This window comes from Aspergillus candidus, assembly GCF_002847045.1.
Source record: "Aspergillus candidus strain CBS 102.13 unplaced genomic scaffold BDW47scaffold_20, whole genome shotgun sequence".
Classification (NCBI taxonomy): Eukaryota; Fungi; Ascomycota; class Eurotiomycetes; order Eurotiales; family Aspergillaceae; genus Aspergillus; species Aspergillus candidus.
In genome coordinates this window covers 93,943-113,354 of record NW_020194025.1, presented here as the reverse complement: position 1 = coordinate 113,354, position 19,412 = coordinate 93,943, and the positions used below count along the sequence as shown (strand labels likewise).

Below are 19,412 nucleotides of genomic sequence, written 5' to 3'. Positions count from 1 at the left end.
TGGACACTACGAAACATTGATGAATCCGTGACGACTTGGTGATGATTCTCAAAGCTATTCCAAAAGCCACCAAGGTTGCAATATTTTTATAGGAAGAGTCAGATATAAAAACAGTATATCTCTGCAAGTCAACTGACCTGCGCAAATTACCTTCACTGATGTTCCACAATCTCAACAAAAACCCAGGTGGATGGTAAAGATCTGACAGAGGATCATTATTTGGCTCTTGTTATAGTCTAGTTGTATGGACTTCAGTCTGTCTTATATTAAAGTATTCATTCATATCACTACAAATTGCTATTTTATGTAGTTTTTTTCGCAAGAGGTTTCCTAACAGATCAGAACATCTCAAGTAGAATAAAATATATCGTTTTACATGACGCTGTATACTGTCAAACATGAGAAGCCCGAGATGGGAGATAGACTACGCAATCTGGTACGCACTGCATACGCAATCGCGAATAAGCAACTCCCCCAGTATCCATGGATCTCCATAATCGATCTCTCCTTTTTGATCACATTTTATTTTCGTTTATTGATTTATCTTTCGACCCATGTCAAGACGAAGCTGCACTAGCATTATGGCAAGGTTTCGTCAAAGTGTCTCGACATTCTCCGACGCAGCTGCCAACGCCAACTATGCAAGAGCACACACTCGGAAAGCGCATAAATGCCGGGCAAGCTCGTGGGCCAATATTCCGTGTGGCAGTGACGGCTTGACCCCTGCCACGCATTGAGGTATTGATCCAGTCTAGTCCACACCCAAGGCTGTCATAGTCAAGTCTGGATCTTTCTTTGGTGACTTGTATGACGCAAGCTACGGATAGAACGTTGGCCGTTTATGGGAATGGGGGGAAAGAAATGGTGTTGCCTTTTGAAGATGAGACTAGGCTGAATATTCCGTCAGATCGACCCCGTTCATGATGGTTGGCGATCCCCTGAGTTGGGATACAAAACTTGGGGCTGTACGGTGTATGTGGTTCCAGTGTAAGGTGGCTGTTCGTGATGGTGGATTTGTTGAGAATTCAAACAAATACGAGATAAAACGCGATCAAAGAGGAAATAGACGATAAGATGATATTATGGGTACTAAGAAATAAACCAAGGAATAAGATAGAAATAAGGTCAACCTAAATGATAGCAAAGCTAAATTGAAACCATAATAAAATCTAGTAAAAAAAACATCAAACTGATCAACGGCATTAGACGGGTTGGACCGGGCCAATATTCGGCCAAACTTTTGGTAAGAGGGTTCGAACTAGATGAGAATGGAATCTTGAATTCTGGATTCAGACACGATGTGGAAACTGAGACACAACGGTTGACGTTGACTTGACCGACCGAAGGTGGCTGTGCAGGTGGTATGATTGGACAGACCCCGACGATGAGCGGTCAACGACAGCGCCTTGGCCTTCCCACTCAACTTGAGGCTCATGGCGAAGACGCGCATACGACGACAAGGCGCAGACTCGGTGGACTTGATCTGACAGAATCTCTAGGAAGGAATGGAAGGGCTTGACTGGTTCAATATGATTCTCTGAAACTCATGCTGACGTGGAGTATGGCGATGAGAACGGGACCTGTTCTGGCTCTTCTGTTCCTGTTCGAGAATACGGTAAGAAAACACTGGTATTATTGCCCCAGACATCTGTACCTCGACTTAACCCCTCCATGTATTAATATTGATACTCTGTAAAAAGAATTGAGTTCTTCGGGTTCCGTGGTTTCAGAGCCGTCTCAAAGATACACACGGCTCCTCGGTCCGGTACCGTGGGTGATTATACTATAAACGAAGGACAACAAAGAAGTCAGTGACATCCGTCGACAATCAGTCGTTCAGTTCTGGGACACCCAATCAGAGATATCCATTGTAGACTCAGGCGTTGGTTTGTCACTATTTTAGGAATAACGATAGAAGCGACAAGAAGTGGACGATGGAAGTTATTATTGGGTCAATGGGTGGACAGAGGTGGGTCTGATCGGGAACCTTCCACTTGTTCAAAGTGGTATGGACAGAGTAAATACCGCCCAGACTAAGAGATCATTAAGCCATCATGGGTAATTGGGGTGTAAGGGATAAATACACACGCCAGAGTGGAGTGATCGATAATCACTACGCCCAATAGTAACCAATCCTAAACATCACTATACCGTATCAGGCATAGATCCATTCGTCTATCAGGCAGACATCGAGCCAACGTCGTCTCAGCCTCCTTTGGTCATCAACAGCGAGAGGGGAAAAGGGTTCTTGTCTCTTCTCCTCCTTCCTTCTTCCTCATCTCCCCATCGCTTGATTCTTTCCATCCTCCACTTTTCTGACATCTGTCTTTTGGCCTTGGTTTATATAGCTCACCTCCATCGGTTATCGTGAGCCTGTTGCCTGGATTTCGAGATCTCTACCTAGATTAGTCCCTTCCCTCAGATAGGAATCACCATCCGGCTTATCAAATCGAATCGATCAACTTGTCTGTTTCTGGTGAATCTGGAGAGACAGCCACACTACAACCCGTGGGTCGTTTGAACCATCCTCGCCGTACAGCCGTTTTCAAAGTCAAGTAGGTGACGGTGACTCAACACCAACTCGATCTCCGTCGACCCCGGAAGGCTAATTAGCATACAATTACACAGTAGACCGATATAGGTGTAATTCCGCCGTCATGTCTTCAGATACCACGACGACAATGCATCGTCATCCTCGCCGTCGGGCCCTACAGACCCCTCCGCCCTCCCTCCTCAACTCTTCCCTACCCGACTCGCAACCACCTTCGAACCGCCGCTTGAAAAGAGGGGAAACATTCCACCCACGAAACACTTCTTCGTCGGAACGTGATCCGATCGTCAGTTTTCAGAAGCTACCTCGACGCTCTCCCACTTGTCCCAAGACGTTGGAAGCGATCGCAGCCGGACAGGATCGCATGAGCAAGATCCTCAGCCAGTTCGAGAACGACATCCCTCAAAAACACACCCAGAACCACCTCCAGAACGACCTTCCAATTCCTCGCGCCTACTTGCAGCGTCACAGCGACCATCGTGCCCCAGAGGTCCGCAAAGTCTCTGATTCCCCATCGTCCCAGACGAAACCTCAAAAAGTCCTCCATACCCACTGCCACGCTTCGGACAGTGGTCTCGGCACATCTATCTGCAGTAACGAAGAGAACGCTTCCACCAGAGCAAAGAGTACGCTTGGTCATCTGCTTCCTCTTGTCTTTCTATCTTATACTGACTCCCCTCCAGTGGATCTCGTTGATGGGCGAACCATCAAGGATTCGGTCCGCGGGCTCAGCCAGCGCGCCCGCATTGAGGTGGAGAAGTGGGTCTTTATACCGCTTCTCAAACAACATTCGCTCCACCCATATCGCTCGATAGTGCAGGAGGTCCGCGAGCAGGTCGAAAACGATAACCTGCGCAATTTGCGTGATATCGAGAAGTCGATCACCAATTTGGCTCCCGTAAGTGATCACTAGCGAACCCCCCCGAAACTGCCAGCATAACTAACCTTCGCGCAGGGTGTCGATGGAGTTACCCTCTCGACGTATGAATCATTCTGTTATCTTACCGTGGAGTGTCTGAGCGCGACCGTGTCCCATCTCAGTCCGCGAGACCTCCACACGCCTGGAGACAAGGCCTACAGCAGCAGTTACTTTGCCGATCTCATTGATGAAATCAGACGGTACAAGGTGATTCGTGACGAGGCGTCCCGAAACCCTACGGGGGAAACCCCTCGACTCACGTTGGAAGGTGGCCTGTCCCAGACCGGACACCCTGCCCAGTTTGTTGTCCACCAGGGCGAGAAGTCGACTTCCCTGCGCACCGGGGAGCCCTACAGTGCCGCCCCCATTCCGACGTTCAAGCGGACCTTGAGCCTGGGCAGTGCCGACGAAGGTGCCGAGCGATCCATGGCTCGACGCAAGAAGGACGCTCCCCCGATGAACATCAACCAGAAGTGCAAGCAATGTGACAAGGTGTTTAAGCGACACTGTGATCTCTCGTAAGTCTCCACATTTTGACACCGTCTCCCATATTGGCGACTAACCCTAGGCAGGAAACATGAGAAGACCCACGAGCGGCCGCACAAGTGCCCCGACGCCACTTGCAAGTACTACAAGATTGGCTGGCCTACCTCGAAAGAGAACGAGAGGCACTGGAACGACAAGCATAGCCCGAACCCCACCTTCTACCAGTGCGAGTTCGAAGATTGCGCCTACGTCTCCCGGCGACACAGCAACGTGAAGCAGCACATGGAAAAGACTCACGGGTGGACCTACACGAGGACCAAGAACAACGGGCGGAAGAAGGACAACAAGGTGTCGGAAAGCCCCCAGTCGACGACCACCACCTTCTCGACCCCCATGTCCAATCCTCTCCCCGAGCCCATGATCGACTTCTCCCAGCCGCCCCCGATGCCCGCGATGGGCTACTCGACTTCGCCAGAGATGGAAATGTTCCCCAACAACGCCATGATGCCACCTGTTGGGGACATCGAACTCTTCAGCAACGACGCCTTCGCTACCTGCGATACAACTTTCTTCAATGACGCCTTGGCCATGTACGATCCTAATGTGTTCAACGTCAACGCGGGCGTTTTCACCCATGGGGATTTCATGAATCACGGGGATCTCCTCAACTATGGGGACCTCGGCATGTCAGACTTTCTGGAGTTCCCCTAGGGACTACAATCATCCGATAAGAGAGATTGACGGTGGTTTTAATGAGCATATGCTTGCTTCTTTCCCTTCTTTTTAATACGTTTTCATTTTTCATACCCATATCCCCACACTTTACAGAATGACAGCGCTGTTTGTATGTTATAGCGATATACGACCTTTTATTTCCACTCTAGCCAGTCATAATTTATCATGATCATTTAAATAAAAAAAAATGAATAATATATATATACAAAAAAAACGCCTTCTCTATAGCAAGTAACAGCAGCTAAACAAATATTATAACCTAACACCTACAAAAGAAAAACCCAACCAATCCACTAGAATGCTTCCAACAACAAATTCCAAATCCCAGACTATAGGTACCCAAGATCTAACTCCGATATCCCCAAAAGGTAACTATCAGCCAGCATAGCGCTCACTGCTCGTAAGCACGCCCATATCCGGCAAAGTCGAGCATCGTATCCATCCCGTCGAAGGAATAGAATGGCGGCAGCCGAGATTGAAGTCGATAATAAGCTCGGGGCACTGATGACGAGAAGACGCTGGTTCCTTTAGACCCTATATACTGTACATACACCGTATGAGAGTTCATTCCATGAATTATTCTGGATCTCTCCCCAAATCCCATTCTTTGAAACAAATACGCCTAGGTCCCGTCGTGAATGGGAAAGTCGGCTGTGTTCAGCAGAGGTCAACTGGACTGTTTGGCAAGGCTCACGACCAGTGATGATTTCAAGTAATTATTACTATCTGGATGGATCTGAATGTATTTGAGCTGGTGTTGTCGAAGTATGCTCCACGTGGTGCCTGCCGGTCGTGGGTGTAAGAAAGCAACCATGATTTATCGCATTCGATATGTTGTGTTGAAACCAGGCTATTCTCGTGTGAGACTAAGCCATTCGGTATGAAGAGACCCACCTGAACCGTGACTTCCGAGCCGTTGCTTGCAATCTCTCTATTGATTGGGTTTTGGGGCCATCCAGGCCAGTGACGCCATTCAAGAGACAGATCCTGCTGGTATATTATGTTCAATACTGGGAGCCATAGCATGGAGCTGTTCGCATCATGCGGGCCTGGCATTTACACAAAAAGACCAGTGGTAATATGGAGACCTGCAGACGATAACAGCAACAAATGTCCACAGGGTGATTGGCTGGAATGAACAGAGCAAGATATCTGAAGAGCACTGCCGACAGAGCACAGAAGCTTTAACGCCTATTATGCTTGGTCTAACCATGGTTCTTTATAGCAGTACGCAAGCAAAGAATGCGCCGTATTTTGCTTCGATGAGTATGTCTAGAGTCTCTCTTGAATACATCGACTCTTCTGCTGCGTCCCCCGCAGCCGTCTCGAAACGTTCCTCCTCGACGAGGGGGGGGGTCCTCGTCCTCGGGTTTGGTGGGGGGAGGGGGGGTCCTAAAATATTCCATATAAATAAGTAGGTATAGACAAAGAAGAAATCAACCTACCGGTTTCCCCTACCCGCATGGCCATAATGCCATGTATCTCTCGCGCGGACTCAGCCTGCCGAGTGGCTGAGAACTCCAGCGCGGGCATTCTATACAAGGTTAATCAGTATCTATATCACGTATACATTATATGATGTATGACTGTGGACTGACTTAGCCCGAAGAAAGAACCATAGCCACAACAAAACCGCCGAGGTGATAAACAACAGGGCGGCCGTGATGATAGGTGTCGCCAATGGGACCCACCAGGGTCCATTCGCGGCGGCGGGGCTGGTTTGCGATGCTCGGAAATGGTTGGTAACCGACCCAGTCTCCAAGAACGCCTGTTTGGCGACGGCCCGGTTGACATACACTGAATCGCCGAGGATTCGACGCAGAAACATCCACCAGCTGGGTGAGTAGGACATTTTGAAGCCCACATAGATTCGTGCAGTTGTCTGTGGTGATTGCCGTCAAATATCTATTGAACTCTGGATTGTTCAATATATGGGCTGCTTGCTGCATAGGTGGTCGACGCACTGAGTCCCGGCGGGAACAGCACATAGACCTTGCCGTTCATGGAGCAAGAGTCTTCAAAAGGCACGTCGACACTGGCCCTGAAATTTTCCAAGGACGTACGGATATGATTCATGCACCACAGGTGCTGAGCGGGACCCAAACGGCGAGTGTTGACAAGTGGAAAATGGCAGCGTGTGCAAACGAGGCGCTGTTGAGCCCCTCTGCGGGCTCTAGCACTCCCCTTACGCATCCAGCGGAAGAAAGGGGAGAAGAAGCTTATCTTTTTATTCTCCGGCCGGTGTCCGGCTAAGCTAAATACATACTGACTGCAAATGGAAGGCACGAGGAGCCAACAGGCGCCCTGTATTGGTGAAGCAGACGACCCCTGCTTCCTCCCGGCCTGTGGCCCGAACACACCGCAGGCAGGGAAAGGGGTCGTTCTCCGGGGGCAACCGCAGGGGCGGACTCGGCGGGGGTAGATACATCTCAGATGGACATGCCCGCCGGTGGTAGGTCGCCTGAAACACCGCATCGGGCTAGGGTTTGATGCTCGCGGGCAATCTATACCTCGTTTAATCGAGCCCTGTGCCATCGTAGCGTCACCAGTGAAGATGTAGTAATCTTTGGAGACATCAAATCAGGTCCTACCATGGGCGTACGCAACTGGTGGTTTTCTGACAGGCACCCGACCCTGATTTAGATTTCCGTTGGCATCGAAATCTGCCAGGTATCCTTCGAATCATTCCTTGATGCGTAGGAATTCCACAGCAAGATAGACCCAGTAATCACATAGGCGGACATTCGCAGGAGGCCAGGTCATTGTTCGTGCAAAGGGACCCATCCATGTGATATCGTTCATAGAAGTTGGGACACTTTCCTTCAAATTGAAGACAACCATCGGTGAACCGAGGCGGATAGCCCAAGGACGACAGATATGGGCTGCTTCCACTGATTTTGCGTCCATTGGCTTGGCGCCGGCTGGTAATTCAGACTGGTGTGTCTAACGCCCAGCTCAGTTGATTATTCGTGCAAGGCTCGTTGCAAGACATTGAGTTTTTGTCTCTATTCTGGGGTTGGCTTGACCAGGTCCATGGTAGTGTGCGCTCCACTAAACCAGAAGTATATCATACCCGGACGCACGAATGTCCCATGTTCTGGCAGTGCATACAGTCAGATTTTGAACACGCCGCTGATGGTTTCTTCCAGATATGTCTGTTCACTGCCTCTTCCGGTTTCGGAGAGAGCCGCAGGCACGGTGGGCGAGGCGATGGCGAGTGTTATGGCTAGATGGGCGTCTGTTGGCTAGTTAGATATATACTGTGCTTGGAAGGTCTGTGTATCCTAACTTAAGATTGATGCTTTTTCTGGTGGGTGATTGTTGAAGACTGTATATATTGGCTGGAGGGGATATAAACTAAATCCGGTTTGATGGATATGTGTATATAAATCTTCGAGGTTTGAGATTGAAAGTTATATAGTAGAAGTAGTAAGAAGGTTACGAAGTGGTGCAAAAAAAATATCCATGATAGAAGAATAAATTAGAGGAAGTAGAAGAGAAGGGGAGAAAGGGGTATAAATATTCATCAAGGAAGCCATTGCTACTGAATGCTTGCTGGCTTATTTGTTGTTCTGAAACCAGCCAGGAGGTTGTTTGATATTCATGGTGTGCAGCGAAAGGCCCAGTGAATGATTGATTCCATATGAAGATTGAATTGCTCTGGACTATAGGCACGTGTTACATGTTGACAGAAATCATCTAGGATCATTCTTGTCATGGTCATTGTCGATAGCTGGAAGATGGTCCTTGGACAAAAAAGAACATTGTTACTTGGAATGATACATATGTACGAACCGTATGTAGTAAACATGGCGTAGGCTGTCATAGTAAAACTGCCAAGCTAGTAAGATCATGAAGGCATTGATAAACCACGATTCTATTCAGGTCACCCTTGCTTTTGTAATTACTCATCATAATATACCACGGCTTTTCTATCCTCGCAACGACCCGCCAAAATTACCTCGACAGGGCAATGTCGTCAATTCTCATAATCATCTTTACCGTCTCGGCCGCCAGCTCGATGGAGCTGGTGCTGACCAGGAGGGGCTGCAGGATGTTCTCCTCGGTGATGTCGTCCTTCACACCGCCGCTGCGGATGCTCACGCCGGCGTTGTGCTGGCCCTGCGCGTGACGGTGGCGCAGGTCGGTGACCACCTTGATCGAGTTGAGACCGGCGTTCTCGGCCAGCGTCGTGGGGATGACCTCCATGGCGTCGGCGAAGGCCTTGAAGCAGATGGCCTCGGTGCCCGTCAGCTCGCGGGAGCGCATGGCCAGGGCGTGGGCGACCTGGATCTCAGGAGCGCCACCACCGGCAATGAGGGCGCGCTTCTTCACCAGGCAGCGAATCACGCAGAGGGCGTCGTGCAAGGAACGCTCGGCCTCGTCCAGAATGAGGCTGTTGGCGCCGCGAACGACGAGGGACACGGTCTGGTTGACGGGGACGAGTGGGGCCTTGATACCCGTGATCTTCACGTAGCGGGCACCGGAGGCCTGGACCTCCTCAATCAGATCCGCAGTGCCCAGCTTATCTTCCGTGAACGAGTCGATGTTGGCCACGGGCTTGCAGCCGAGGCTCTTGGACAGGAACTCGATCTCATCACGCTCGACGTCCTTGACCACAGCGATCTTCAGACGAGAAAGGAAGTGGAGGGAAAGGTCGTTGACGGCGTCGCGGAGGATGGACTTTTGGATCAGGAGGACATTGCACTTGGTCTTCTGGATCTTCTTCACCATGTTGAGCAGGTACTGGCGCTCTTCCTTGAGGATCTTGTCCATTTGACGGTAGTCGTTCACGACAATCTGGTTTTCCATCTGCATTTCAATCGTGTTAGTGACGAGCAGACCGTAAATTCCAGAGTAGAGGTTTACGCACATCAGGCTTCGGGGGGCTGAGCTGGAACTGGATCAGACCTATCCGGGCCTTCTCGACTCGTGTGGGACCACCGCTGCTCTTGATGACCTGCTGGTTCAGGACCAGACCGTCCACCATCTCACTGTCCTCGATCGTTCCGCCGACCTTCTTGACAATACGAATGTTTCGCAGATCGACGTTCTCCGCGGTCTTGGGGTCGACAACCTTCAGCACCGAGTCAACGGCCATGGGGCCCAGGAGGTTGGAATGCTGCGACACGATCTTCGAGGAAAGCGAGGTGGAGGCGGCCTGGAGCAGGACGGTACGGTCCATCAAGTTGATCGGACGGGACATGCTGTGGAGGATCTCAACGGCGGCACCGGCAGCTCTCTGGAAGGATTCGGCGATGACGGTGGGGTGAAGGCCCTTGGCCAGGAGCCGCTCGGCGGCACCCAACAAGCTGCCCGCAATGACGACGACCGACGTTGTTCCATCACCAGCCTCAACATCCTGAGCGGCACTCAGATCAACCAGCATGCGCGCGGCGGGGTGCATGACGCTCATATCCTTCAGCATTGTGTTTCCATCGTTCGTCTGCGGAGGGGTGAAAGAGGGGTTAGCGGACGAGTGTGTAGGGTCAGATTTGCGGAGTCCGTACGATGATAGTGTTGCCCTTTGGCGTTTGGATCTACTGTCGCGTTAGCATCGAGTCAATTGATAGGGGAGACGACCATCCTACCATCTTATCCATGCCTCTGGGTCCCAACGACTGTTTGGTGGGTTAGCCCCTCATTTGACCATGCCGTACATGGACACGCATACCGTTCTGATGGCATCGGCAACAGCTGAATCACATTAGTATGATACTATGCAAGGGTCCATTGAGATACATACCCCTCGCAGCGAGAATATTCGAGGCGCGCACCGCCATGGGCTTCTCCTTATCCTGTCCGGCCATTAAAAACGGCCCACACGTTATTTCTCTCCGCCAAGAAACGCACCTTGAAGGAGTTATTTCCAGGGACACCCTGGGTGGCTGCGGTCGCCATAATGAAGGAATGGAAATTAAATTGGAAAGAAACAAGAAGAGTTAAAAGAAGAGAACAAAAAGGGGAATGGCAGAGGGAGATGATAATCGAGAACCTGAGGGGGAAGACAGAGCGGCACTTGGAATTTCATCGAAGTTCAATGTTCAGGCCGCAAGGCGGTGAAGCCAGCTCCAGCTGCTGACTGAGAGCGGCAACTCAAAGAAGCTCTCGACCACATCATCATATCATATCATACCCCCAGCTTCATCTTGTCACTCCATCGTCCTACTCTTATCTTGATTATCCCCACGGTTCTTGTACATCTTTGATTGTGATTATAAAATTCTTGGTGTCCCATCGAACCCCGTCGATCTGACTGATTGTCAACTCTCACCATGCCTAGCGCCACGGGAGAGAACTGGGAGAAGTACAAGAAGACCTACGCCGATGATGAAGAGCCCGAGAAGAAGATCGCACCATTGACAGACAGGTATGAGAATGGAATGGCAGAGATGGGGGATATGACGGTGATATGGTGTGGATAATACTAACCGGACTAGTGATATCCAAGTACTGAAAACATACGGCGCCGCGCCCTACGCCAACGCATTAAAGAGGCTGGAGAAACAAATCAAGGACAAACAATCAAGCGTCAATGAGAAGATCGGCGTCAAGGTATTTTCTATCTTGGAATCCCCGTGGGATGGATGGAATCTGACGAGTTTAGGAATCCGATACCGGTCTCGCACCGCCACACCTTTGGGATGTCGCTGCGGACCGACAACGTATGGCGGAGGAGCAGCCGTTGCAGGTGGCTCGGTGCACAAAGATCATCCAGGATGAGAAGGACTCGGACAAGAGCAAATATGTGATCAACGTGAAGCAGATTGCCAAGTTCGTTGTCAATCTAGGGGAGCGCGTGAGTCCTACGGATATCGAGGAAGGGATGCGAGTTGGGTATGTCTACTATATTGTCCTATCCATGGATTTCTTCCCCTGTCTCTTTCAACGGCTGATCGGTTTAGTGTCGACCGCAACAAGTACCAGATCATGCTCCCTCTCCCCCCCAAGATCGACCCCAGCGTGACGATGATGACCGTGGAAGACAAGCCCGACGTAACATACGGAGATGTTGGTGGTTGCAAAGATCAAATCGAGAAGCTGCGAGAAGTGGTCGAGATGCCACTGCTCTCCCCCGAGCGCTTCGTGAATCTCGGTATCGACCCGCCCAAGGGTGCGCTGTTGTACGGTCCTCCCGGTACCGGTAAGACGCTGTGTGCTCGAGCCGTCGCCAACCGAACAGACGCCACGTTCATCCGTGTCATCGGTAGCGAGTTGGTTCAGAAGTATGTCGGTGAAGGTGCCAGGATGGTCCGGGAGCTCTTCGAGATGGCACGGACCAAGAAGGCCTGCATCATCTTCTTCGACGAGATTGATGCCGTCGGTGGAGCCCGTTTCGACGATGGCGCTGGTGGTGACAACGAGGTGCAGCGGACGATGCTGGAACTGATCACCCAACTGGATGGGTTCGACGCCCGTGGAAACATCAAGGTGATGTTCGCCACCAACCGACCGTCCATCTTGGACCCCGCCCTCATGCGTCCGGGTCGTATTGACCGTAAGATCGAGTTCTCCCTCCCCGACGTGGAGGGCCGTGCCAACATCCTCCGCATCCACGCCAAGAGCATGTCGGTGGAGCGGGACATCCGATGGGAGCTGATCTCGCGACTGTGCCCGAACTCCACGGGTGCGGAGCTCCGGAGTGTGGCCACGGAGGCGGGTATGTTTGCCATCCGGGCCCGCCGCAAGGTGGCCACGGAGAAGGACTTCCTGGCGGCGGTGGACAAGGTGATCAAGGGCAACCTGAAGTTCAACTCGACGGCGACGTACATGCAGTACAATTAATTTCCCTGGGGTTGTGGCGTCGGAGGGATGTTGTACGACCAATCATATTTATTACATGACATTGGGAGTTATCTACTCGTGCAATACTGAGAAGTAATTGGTGATTTAATTCGATGCGGAGTACGGAGTAGTTCCATAGAGCTATGGTAGATCTTGTGGTACTACCTCACGGCCGTTGGTACATCAGAGTGGCCCGGAATCATGACGCCGTTTCTCCGATCCGCGGCATCGTCGGCTGCGACGGGGTCACATGACCATGTCACTTTCACAACTGACACCATGTCCTACCTGATCTGAACGACGTAGAAGAGATCTTAGACAGTAGTACCTAGACAGCGACTCGAGGGCCAGTGCCCCTAAGTACCCCACAGCCGACAGACGACGCCTCAGGTGTCTGCCGTCTTGCTCCGAGACTTCGCGCACTCCGGGTTAAAAGGAACCCCGACCACGTGCCGGGCCCGCTCTGCACCAATCAGATCCCGCCGGCCGCCCGAGGTGCTTACCACTGCCCGGGATGTGATTGGCTGGCTCGGCCCCGGTCTTCCCCGTCGGCAGTATGCCGTGGATTATGTCAGCCAGACTCTGCTTCCAACAGAAACGTCGATCTGAAAGTGCTGCTTGCGAGCACCATCTCAGCCCTTCTTCTGCTGCCCTCCCCCCTCTCCACTCTTGTGATATCTCCTTCTTGGAATCATTGGAAAAGTGTCTCCTCTTTTCTTCTGATCCGCAATCATGAGCTCCCTGAGCTTGCGGAGCCTGGCTCCTGCGCACAAGGTAGGCCGGCAATTCCCACGATCCTGCGATGCGCCCTTCTCCTGGAACTGCACTGACACGCCGTGTTATAGATCTCCCGCGCCCTCCGGGATCAGAGACGTCTCTTCTCCTCGTCGCGTCCGGCTGGTATGCACTCTCTATATGAATACTACCAGGTTGCCGTGGTGCTAACTCAATTCCTCCGCCAGCCCGCATCTTCGGCAATGGACCCATGCGCGCCAAGGAGGCCAATGGCTACATCTCCGACAAGTACCCCGTGATTGTAAGCGATATCGCAGAGTGTTTGCCCCAGTGTACATGAGGTCTGACTTTGGTAGGATCACGAGTACGATGCCGTCGTTGTCGGTGCCGGTGGTGCCGGTCTGCGTGCCGCCTTCGGTCTTGCCGAGGCCGGCTTCAACACTGCCTGTGTTTCCAAGCTGTTCCCTACGAGAAGTCACACGGTCGCTGCTCAGGGTGGCATCAACGCCGCCCTTGGAAAGTAGGTTTACCTTGCGGTTTTCAATGGCTTTATTTTAACGGTCTTCCCCCCCAACAGCATGCACCCCGACGACTGGAAGTGGCACATGTACGATACCGTCAAGGGCTCTGATTGGCTGGGTGACCAGGACGCCATCCACTACATGACCCGTGAAGCCCCCGCCAGTATCCGTGAGCTCGAGGGTTACGGATGCCCCTTCTCGCGTACCGAGGACGGTCTGATCTACCAGCGTGCCTTCGGTGGTCAGTCCAAGGAGTTCGGCAAGGGTGGCCAGGCCTACCGTTGCTGCGCCGTCGCGGACCGAACCGGCCACGCGCTGCTGCACACCCTCTACGGCCAGTCGCTGCGTCACAACACCAACTACTTCATCGAATACTTCGCCCTCGATCTCCTGATGGAGGACGGTGAGTGCCGCGGTATCATCGCCTACAACCAGGAGGACGGCACCCTGCACCGCTTCAAGGCCCACCACACCGTCCTGGCCACCGGTGGCTACGGCCGTGCCTACTTCAGCTGCACGTCCGCCCACACCTGCACGGGTGACGGTATGGCCATGGTGGCCCGTGCCGGTCTCCCCAACCAGGATCTGGAGTTCGTCCAGTTCCACCCCACCGGTATCTACGGTGCCGGCTGCCTGATCACCGAGGGTGCCCGTGGTGAGGGTGGCTACCTGCTCAACTCCGAGGGTGAGCGTTTCATGGAGCGGTACGCCCCGACCGCCAAGGATCTGGCCTCGCGTGACGTCGTGTCGCGTTCGATGACCCTGGAGATCCGCGAGGGCCGCGGTGTCGGTCCCGAGAAGGACCACATCTACCTGCAGCTGAGCCACCTGCCCGCCGAGCTGCTGCACGAGCGTCTGCCCGGTATCTCCGAGACCGCCTCTATCTTCGCCGGTGTCGACGTCACCAAGCAGCCCATCCCCGTGCTGCCCACCGTCCACTACAACATGGGTGGTATCCCCACCAAGTACACCGGCGAGGTCGTGACCGTCGACGAGCAGGGCAAGGATCAGGTCGTCCCCGGTCTGTACGCCTGCGGTGAGGCCGCGTGCGTGTCGGTGCACGGTGCCAACCGTCTGGGTGCCAACTCCCTGCTGGATCTGGTCGTCTTCGGCCGTGCCGTGTCTCACCGCGTCCGCGACATCGCCACCCCCGGCCAGCCCCATAAGGAGCTGAGCTCCGACGCCGGTGCGCAGTCGATCAAGGACCTGGACTTCGTCCGCAACGCCGAAGGCCCCAAGTCGACCCACGACATCCGCAACGCCATGCAGAAGTCCATGCAGACTGACGTGTCCGTGTTCCGCACGCAGGCCAGTCTGGACGAGGGCGTCGAGAAGGTTACCGAGGTCGACTCCTGGTTCGACCAGGTCGGCACCAAGGACCGCAGCATGATCTGGAACTCTGATCTGGTTGAGACTCTCGAGCTCCGCAACCTGCTGACTTGCGCGTACGTTTCATCCTAGTTCCATTTTCCTCCCCCCTCCCTCTTTGATATATAACTAACGAATATAGTTCCCAAACCGCCATCGCCGCCGCCAACCGCAAGGAGTCCCGTGGCGCCCACGCGCGCGAAGACTTCCCCGAGCGTGACGACGCGAACTGGATGAAGCACACCTTGACGTGGCAGAAGGAGCCCCACGGCAAGGTGGACCTGAAGTACCGTGCGGTGGAGGCCAACACGCTGGACGAGGCGGAGTGCAAGCCCGTGCCGCCTTTCAAGCGTGTGTACTAAGCTGGCAGCAGAAGAGGCTTGAAGAAAATCGGTGTTTATTTTCCTGTGTTTATATGTATATCCTTGACTCACTTTTTTTGATAGCCACACAATGGAGTTCGGTATATCTAATCGTATTGTAGTCTTTAAACAGTAGTATATCAGATAGCATCACCACAGAATACGGTGTAAATTTGGATGACGGAAAAGACCCCGAGTGTGCGTGGCTTTTGGAGGGAATATCGTGGTATTTTCACCTGGTGCTCGAAACTCCACGGCGGTAGTGTAGCTGAACTTGGGCCTCGCGGACTTCAGTACATGCACCTACACAAGGACGGTCCCAGCACGTAAATCATACGGCTAATGTATAGATGAGTCTTGAATCATCTTTTCCATCTCCGACTGCCATGCGATAATGATCGAAGCCATCAACCGACACAAAGTAAGACTCATCAGCGAGCTTCTGAATCGCGGCTTACCCATGGATCCACTCTACGCGCTGGAAGCCGTCGGAGTGAAAGGGAAGGATGCCCTGGAAGTTTTCAGATGTGTCTTTACAATTACCCAGAGCTCCCTAAGCGTAGTAACCATACTTGCTTCTTCCAAGACTTACAATACAAGTGAAAACCCCCAAAATCGCAACCCCCAATCCCAGACCCAATAGGTAAGGCAAGGTAAGATAGCTAAACCCGACACAACCTCCCATCCCATTCCTCCATAACCCACGCCTCACTCCCCACACCGGTCGCAGCGTACAAGACCCCCCGCGGATCATACTTGTTCTTGATAGTCAATAAACGGGGATAGTTACTCCCGTAGAAAACACTCTGCCAGTGTGGTTCGCGGAAGTTGGCTTCGTTGAGGTAGGCGGCGGGGGTGGTGGACAGACGGTCGAGAGCGGGGAGAAAACTGTTCGTCAAGAGTGATTGGTGCGCGAGGTTGGTGGATTGGGAGGTGTAGTTGAAAGGTCTTAATCTTATTATTATCGTTGTTGCCTTCCAGAGCATAGGAGGCGGGGATAGAGGAAGAAAGGGCATACAAAGCAACAACAATATTAGCAGCAGCCATTCTCCAAGCGGGTAGAACTGCATTTTCAATCCTTTTATGGCCGTTGTTGTCAGGCAGAGTAGCATTAACAGTAATACCAGAAATGAGGCCCCCCTGGCGGAGGATATCCCACAGGGTATCCGTGAAAGCGGAAGCATTGAACTCGACAACTGAGCGCGGGATGAGTCGTCCGCCGATGTTGTACTCTGTTATATTAAGGGGGGGACTCATGGTGTTGAAGCTTTCGTGGTAGGTGGGGAAGTCGTTTATGCAGTATGCTTTTTTGGTTAGTTATTATGTATGACCACCACGTTGTAATAGAAAGGGAAGGGCAAAAAGGAAGGAAAAGGAGATATACAATATGAAATATTCTCCCTCTCCAGCGTCTCAACCACACCCCCCATCAACCGCCCTAACACCTCCTTGTCTCCCCCAGGCAGCGTCACCGGCGTGACAGAGAACAACCCATCCGCCAATAGCCAGACAACAACAGCGCGCTCATCCAACAAGCGCGGCAACGCCTTGATAAAAGCATCCACCCCACGGCGGAAGCCCACCCCACCTCCCACGAAAGACAGATTCGCAGATGCAGTCCGCAGCTCCGGGTGAGCCTTGGCAGTCATAGAGACGACGATGGCATAGACACCCCCTCCACCACCGCAGAGAGCCCAGTAGAGGTCTGCGTAGGGTCCAATCGGCGCAGCCGTGACGAGCTGGCCGGTCTCGGGGAGGACGACCTCCCAATGCAGGACCTGGTCAGCGGCGAGGCCGAACGTCGAAGTTAGCTGGCTGTGGCCGCCTCCTTGGGAGTATCCGCCTGCGAGGCCGGCTGTCACGGCGTTGGCGCCCACTATGACGAGGTTATGTGCTTGGGCGGCTTCTGCGGCTGCGTAGACTTGCACGCCTGCGCCGACTGTGAGAGCTGGGCCGGTGTATCTGCCCGAGTGGTAGGTAGGGTGGACGGTTATGTTGGATAGGTGGTGCGTCCAGATGGCGAGGGCGCCTGCGCCGGTGGACTTACCTAGGTAGTCGTGGCCGGTGTTGCGAATGACGAGGCGGATGTTGTGGGTGCGTGCAAAGGCTAGGGTTGCTTTGATAGTGGACGAGGACGAGACGCGGACGGCGTAGGCGACGTAGGTGCCGAGGATGCAGCGGGAGGAGGCGGGGAGGAAAGGGTCGCAGGATTGATTGGCGAAGAAGGGGGCCATTATTGAAGAGGAGGAGGTGTAGTGCGTGCTTGGGAGAGGCCAGTTGTTGCGGATGGTGGCGCATTGGACGGTGTTGTAAGGGGTGAAAGGGGAGTGGGAGTGGCAGGGACTGGCGAGGGGAATGGTGGCGATGAGAGCGCCGGCGATAGTGTGGTTGAATTGGGTCCATTGTTTAGGGGAGGGCCAGCAGGGGTCGTGGGGGAGGCAGTAACAGGATGAGTTGGAGTTGGGGATGGGATTGGGGAGGGATGGGTTGGGGATGGAGGCAGTTAGGGCTAGGATAGGGAGGGAGAAGAGGAGGAGCATTGTCATGGTGTATAGATTTAAGTATGCTATAGATGTAAGGATAGAAAGAGAGGGATATAGATATAGGTGTAGGGATAGGCAGATATAGATATATGCAGGGAATTGTCATGGATATAGGTAGAGTTGAGGGTTCAGGTATCAGTACAGGTGTAGGTCGGATCGACGTAGATATAGCAATATGGACCAGAGAGATACATATGGAGAGAATAATGCAGTCAGCGGTGCAGTCCCACCCATATATCCCTACATCCTAAAAATAGAATATCATAATCCCCTTGTCAACCAACATGAAGCCATTCCCACCCTATCAAAAACATCACCAAGACCACCATCCCACCGTGAGAATCCCCTCTGCCTCAGCCTTGACCCCCTCAAACAACCCCCCAAGCACCCCCGCCAATTCCCCCGACAACGGTCCCTCCTCTCTAGCATTCAGGTACGTCTCAAGCTGTTCCACCGAGCCAGGCCCAACAGCAATTGCATCCGCACACTCCCCACGCAGCCCTGAATGGAATAACACCCACCGCATCGCAACCTGAGCCATCACCTGCTTCTCCTCCCCACCGTCCAACAAACCCTCAGCAGCAACAATCTCCCTCATCTTCCTGACAGCCCCATGAAACATGTCACGATCGTACCACGCGCGGAACAATCCTCCAACCAGATTTCCCTCACCCACCTCAAACCGCGTCCCCACCAACTGAGCCGCTCCCGTCGCAAAGGTCAACTTCCCAGTGAGAAACCCACCCGCGAGAGGCGAGTTCGCTACGAAGCGAATCCCGTGCTGGCGTAACAAGGGGAAGAGACTCGTCTCGTAGCCCCGACACAGCAGGTTATACTGGCCTTGGTAGACAGTGGGAGCGATGAGGTCCTGAGACTGGGAAACAGCGAGCCACTCGGTGAGCTGGGCGGGGGAGTAGTTGCACAGCCCGAGGGAGGTGAACAGGCCCGCGCGGTGGAGGGCGTCGAAGTTGGCGGCTTGTTCGGCGATGGGGGTGGTCGGATCTGGGGCGTGGGCGTAGAGTGTGTTGACCTTCATCTTATTAGCTGGATGGACATTATCAAGGTAGGATAGAGGGGAGGGCGAGGAGAAAGATACCTTAGACACACCCAGTCGGGCTAGACTCGCGCGCAGCGACTGCTCCATCTTGTCGCGTTGGAGACCTCCCGGCTGGAAGAGTATCTTGGTGTCGATGAGGATGTCATCGCGCTGGATCTGGCCCAGCAGTGTTTCGGATTGACCCGGGTTGGTGGCAGGATACAACGCGGCGGTGTCATAGTGGGTGATGCCGGCATCGTCGAGACGGGTGATCAGCTGGGGGAGGGTCGTCTCCGTCCAGGAGGTGCCGAAGTTTTGGGTTCCGAGGATGTAAGTGGGAGGCATGACTGCTATGATAACTGATAGATGGA

General features: G+C 53.1%; 6 protein-coding genes across 6 annotated transcripts; 3 read left to right on the top strand and 3 right to left on the bottom strand.

The window, feature by feature from the left end:
* Positions 1-2,247: 2,247 nt before the first annotated feature.
* On the top strand, positions 2,248-4,905 carry ace1 (putative C2H2 transcription factor (Ace1)). The gene is made up of 5 exons (XM_024812495.1): positions 2,248-2,555; positions 2,632-3,177; positions 3,235-3,449; positions 3,507-3,988; positions 4,043-4,905. Exons 2-5 carry the CDS (start codon positions 2,658-2,660, stop codon positions 4,665-4,667), a joined length of 1,842 nt encoding a protein of 613 aa, XP_024672316.1. The 5' UTR covers positions 2,248-2,555; positions 2,632-2,657; the 3' UTR covers positions 4,668-4,905.
* A 3,656-nt stretch (positions 4,906-8,561) lies between these two features.
* Positions 8,562-10,686, bottom strand: BDW47DRAFT_105162 (chaperonin-containing T-complex subunit CCT4). Its single transcript, XM_024812494.1, has 7 exons — positions 10,545-10,686; positions 10,438-10,489; positions 10,366-10,388; positions 10,283-10,312; positions 10,202-10,231; positions 9,565-10,137; positions 8,562-9,503 (listed from the first exon to the last, which is right to left on the bottom strand). Exons 1-7 carry the CDS (start codon positions 10,590-10,592, stop codon positions 8,649-8,651), a joined length of 1,611 nt encoding a protein of 536 aa, XP_024672315.1. The 5' UTR covers positions 10,593-10,686; the 3' UTR covers positions 8,562-8,648.
* A 136-nt stretch (positions 10,687-10,822) lies between these two features.
* rpt1 (proteasome regulatory particle base subunit RPT1) lies at positions 10,823-12,567 on the top strand. The gene is made up of 4 exons (XM_024818643.1): positions 10,823-11,061; positions 11,132-11,246; positions 11,299-11,528; positions 11,597-12,567. The coding sequence occupies exons 1-4, from the start codon at positions 10,967-10,969 to the stop codon at positions 12,474-12,476; spliced, it is 1,320 nt and encodes a 439-aa protein (XP_024672314.1). The 5' UTR covers positions 10,823-10,966; the 3' UTR covers positions 12,477-12,567.
* A 520-nt stretch (positions 12,568-13,087) lies between these two features.
* On the top strand, positions 13,088-15,539 carry BDW47DRAFT_105159 (succinate dehydrogenase [ubiquinone] flavoprotein subunit). Its single transcript, XM_024812493.1, has 6 exons — positions 13,088-13,250; positions 13,322-13,376; positions 13,439-13,512; positions 13,568-13,731; positions 13,789-15,177; positions 15,243-15,539. The coding sequence occupies exons 1-6, from the start codon at positions 13,209-13,211 to the stop codon at positions 15,460-15,462; spliced, it is 1,944 nt and encodes a 647-aa protein (XP_024672313.1). The 5' UTR covers positions 13,088-13,208; the 3' UTR covers positions 15,463-15,539.
* A 546-nt stretch (positions 15,540-16,085) lies between these two features.
* BDW47DRAFT_131545 (FAD/FMN-containing dehydrogenase) lies at positions 16,086-18,008 on the bottom strand (the record flags this gene model as incomplete). The annotated part of the gene is made up of 3 exons (XM_024817336.1): positions 16,086-16,410; positions 16,481-16,766; positions 16,847-18,008. 3 exons carry the CDS (start codon positions 18,006-18,008, stop codon positions 16,125-16,127), a joined length of 1,734 nt encoding a protein of 577 aa, XP_024672312.1. The 3' UTR covers positions 16,086-16,124.
* Positions 18,009-18,318: 310 nt separating this feature from the next.
* On the bottom strand, positions 18,319-19,386 carry BDW47DRAFT_117323 (Aldo/keto reductase; the record flags this gene model as incomplete). Its single annotated transcript, XM_024815062.1, has 2 exons — positions 18,319-19,035; positions 19,102-19,386. 2 exons carry the CDS (start codon positions 19,384-19,386, stop codon positions 18,319-18,321), a joined length of 1,002 nt encoding a protein of 333 aa, XP_024672311.1.
* Positions 19,387-19,412: the final 26 nt, after the last annotated feature.

Excerpts from the sequence above, each read along its gene's own strand:
- BDW47DRAFT_105159 (XM_024812493.1), top strand. The coding sequence starts at position 13,209 with ATGAGCTCCCTGAGCTTGCGGAGCCTGGCTCCTGCGCACAAG. Across the intron at positions 13,732-13,788 it reads ATCAACGCCGCCCTTGGAAA|CATGCACCCCGACGACTGGA; the intron begins GTAGGTTTACCT and ends CCCCCCCAACAG. Across the intron at positions 15,178-15,242 it reads CGCAACCTGCTGACTTGCGC|TTCCCAAACCGCCATCGCCG; the intron begins GTACGTTTCATC and ends TAACGAATATAG.
- rpt1 (XM_024818643.1), top strand. The coding sequence starts at position 10,967 with ATGCCTAGCGCCACGGGAGAGAACTGGGAGAAGTACAAGAAGACCTAC. Across the intron at positions 11,247-11,298 it reads ATGAGAAGATCGGCGTCAAG|GAATCCGATACCGGTCTCGC; the intron begins GTATTTTCTATC and ends TGACGAGTTTAG. Across the intron at positions 11,529-11,596 it reads GAGGAAGGGATGCGAGTTGG|TGTCGACCGCAACAAGTACC; the intron begins GTATGTCTACTA and ends TGATCGGTTTAG.
- ace1 (XM_024812495.1), top strand. The coding sequence starts at position 2,658 with ATGTCTTCAGATACCACGACGACAATGCATCGTCATCCTCGCCGTCGG. Across the intron at positions 3,450-3,506 it reads CGATCACCAATTTGGCTCCC|GGTGTCGATGGAGTTACCCT; the intron begins GTAAGTGATCAC and ends ACCTTCGCGCAG. Across the intron at positions 3,989-4,042 it reads AAGCGACACTGTGATCTCTC|GAAACATGAGAAGACCCACG; the intron begins GTAAGTCTCCAC and ends AACCCTAGGCAG.
- BDW47DRAFT_105162 (XM_024812494.1), bottom strand. The coding sequence starts at position 10,592 with ATGGCGACCGCAGCCACCCAGGGTGTCCCTGGAAATAACTCCTTCAAG. Across the intron at positions 10,490-10,544 it reads CTGGAAATAACTCCTTCAAG|GATAAGGAGAAGCCCATGGC; the intron begins GTGCGTTTCTTG and ends ATGGCCGGACAG. Across the intron at positions 10,389-10,437 it reads GAATATTCTCGCTGCGAGGG|CTGTTGCCGATGCCATCAGA; the intron begins GTATGTATCTCA and ends AATGTGATTCAG.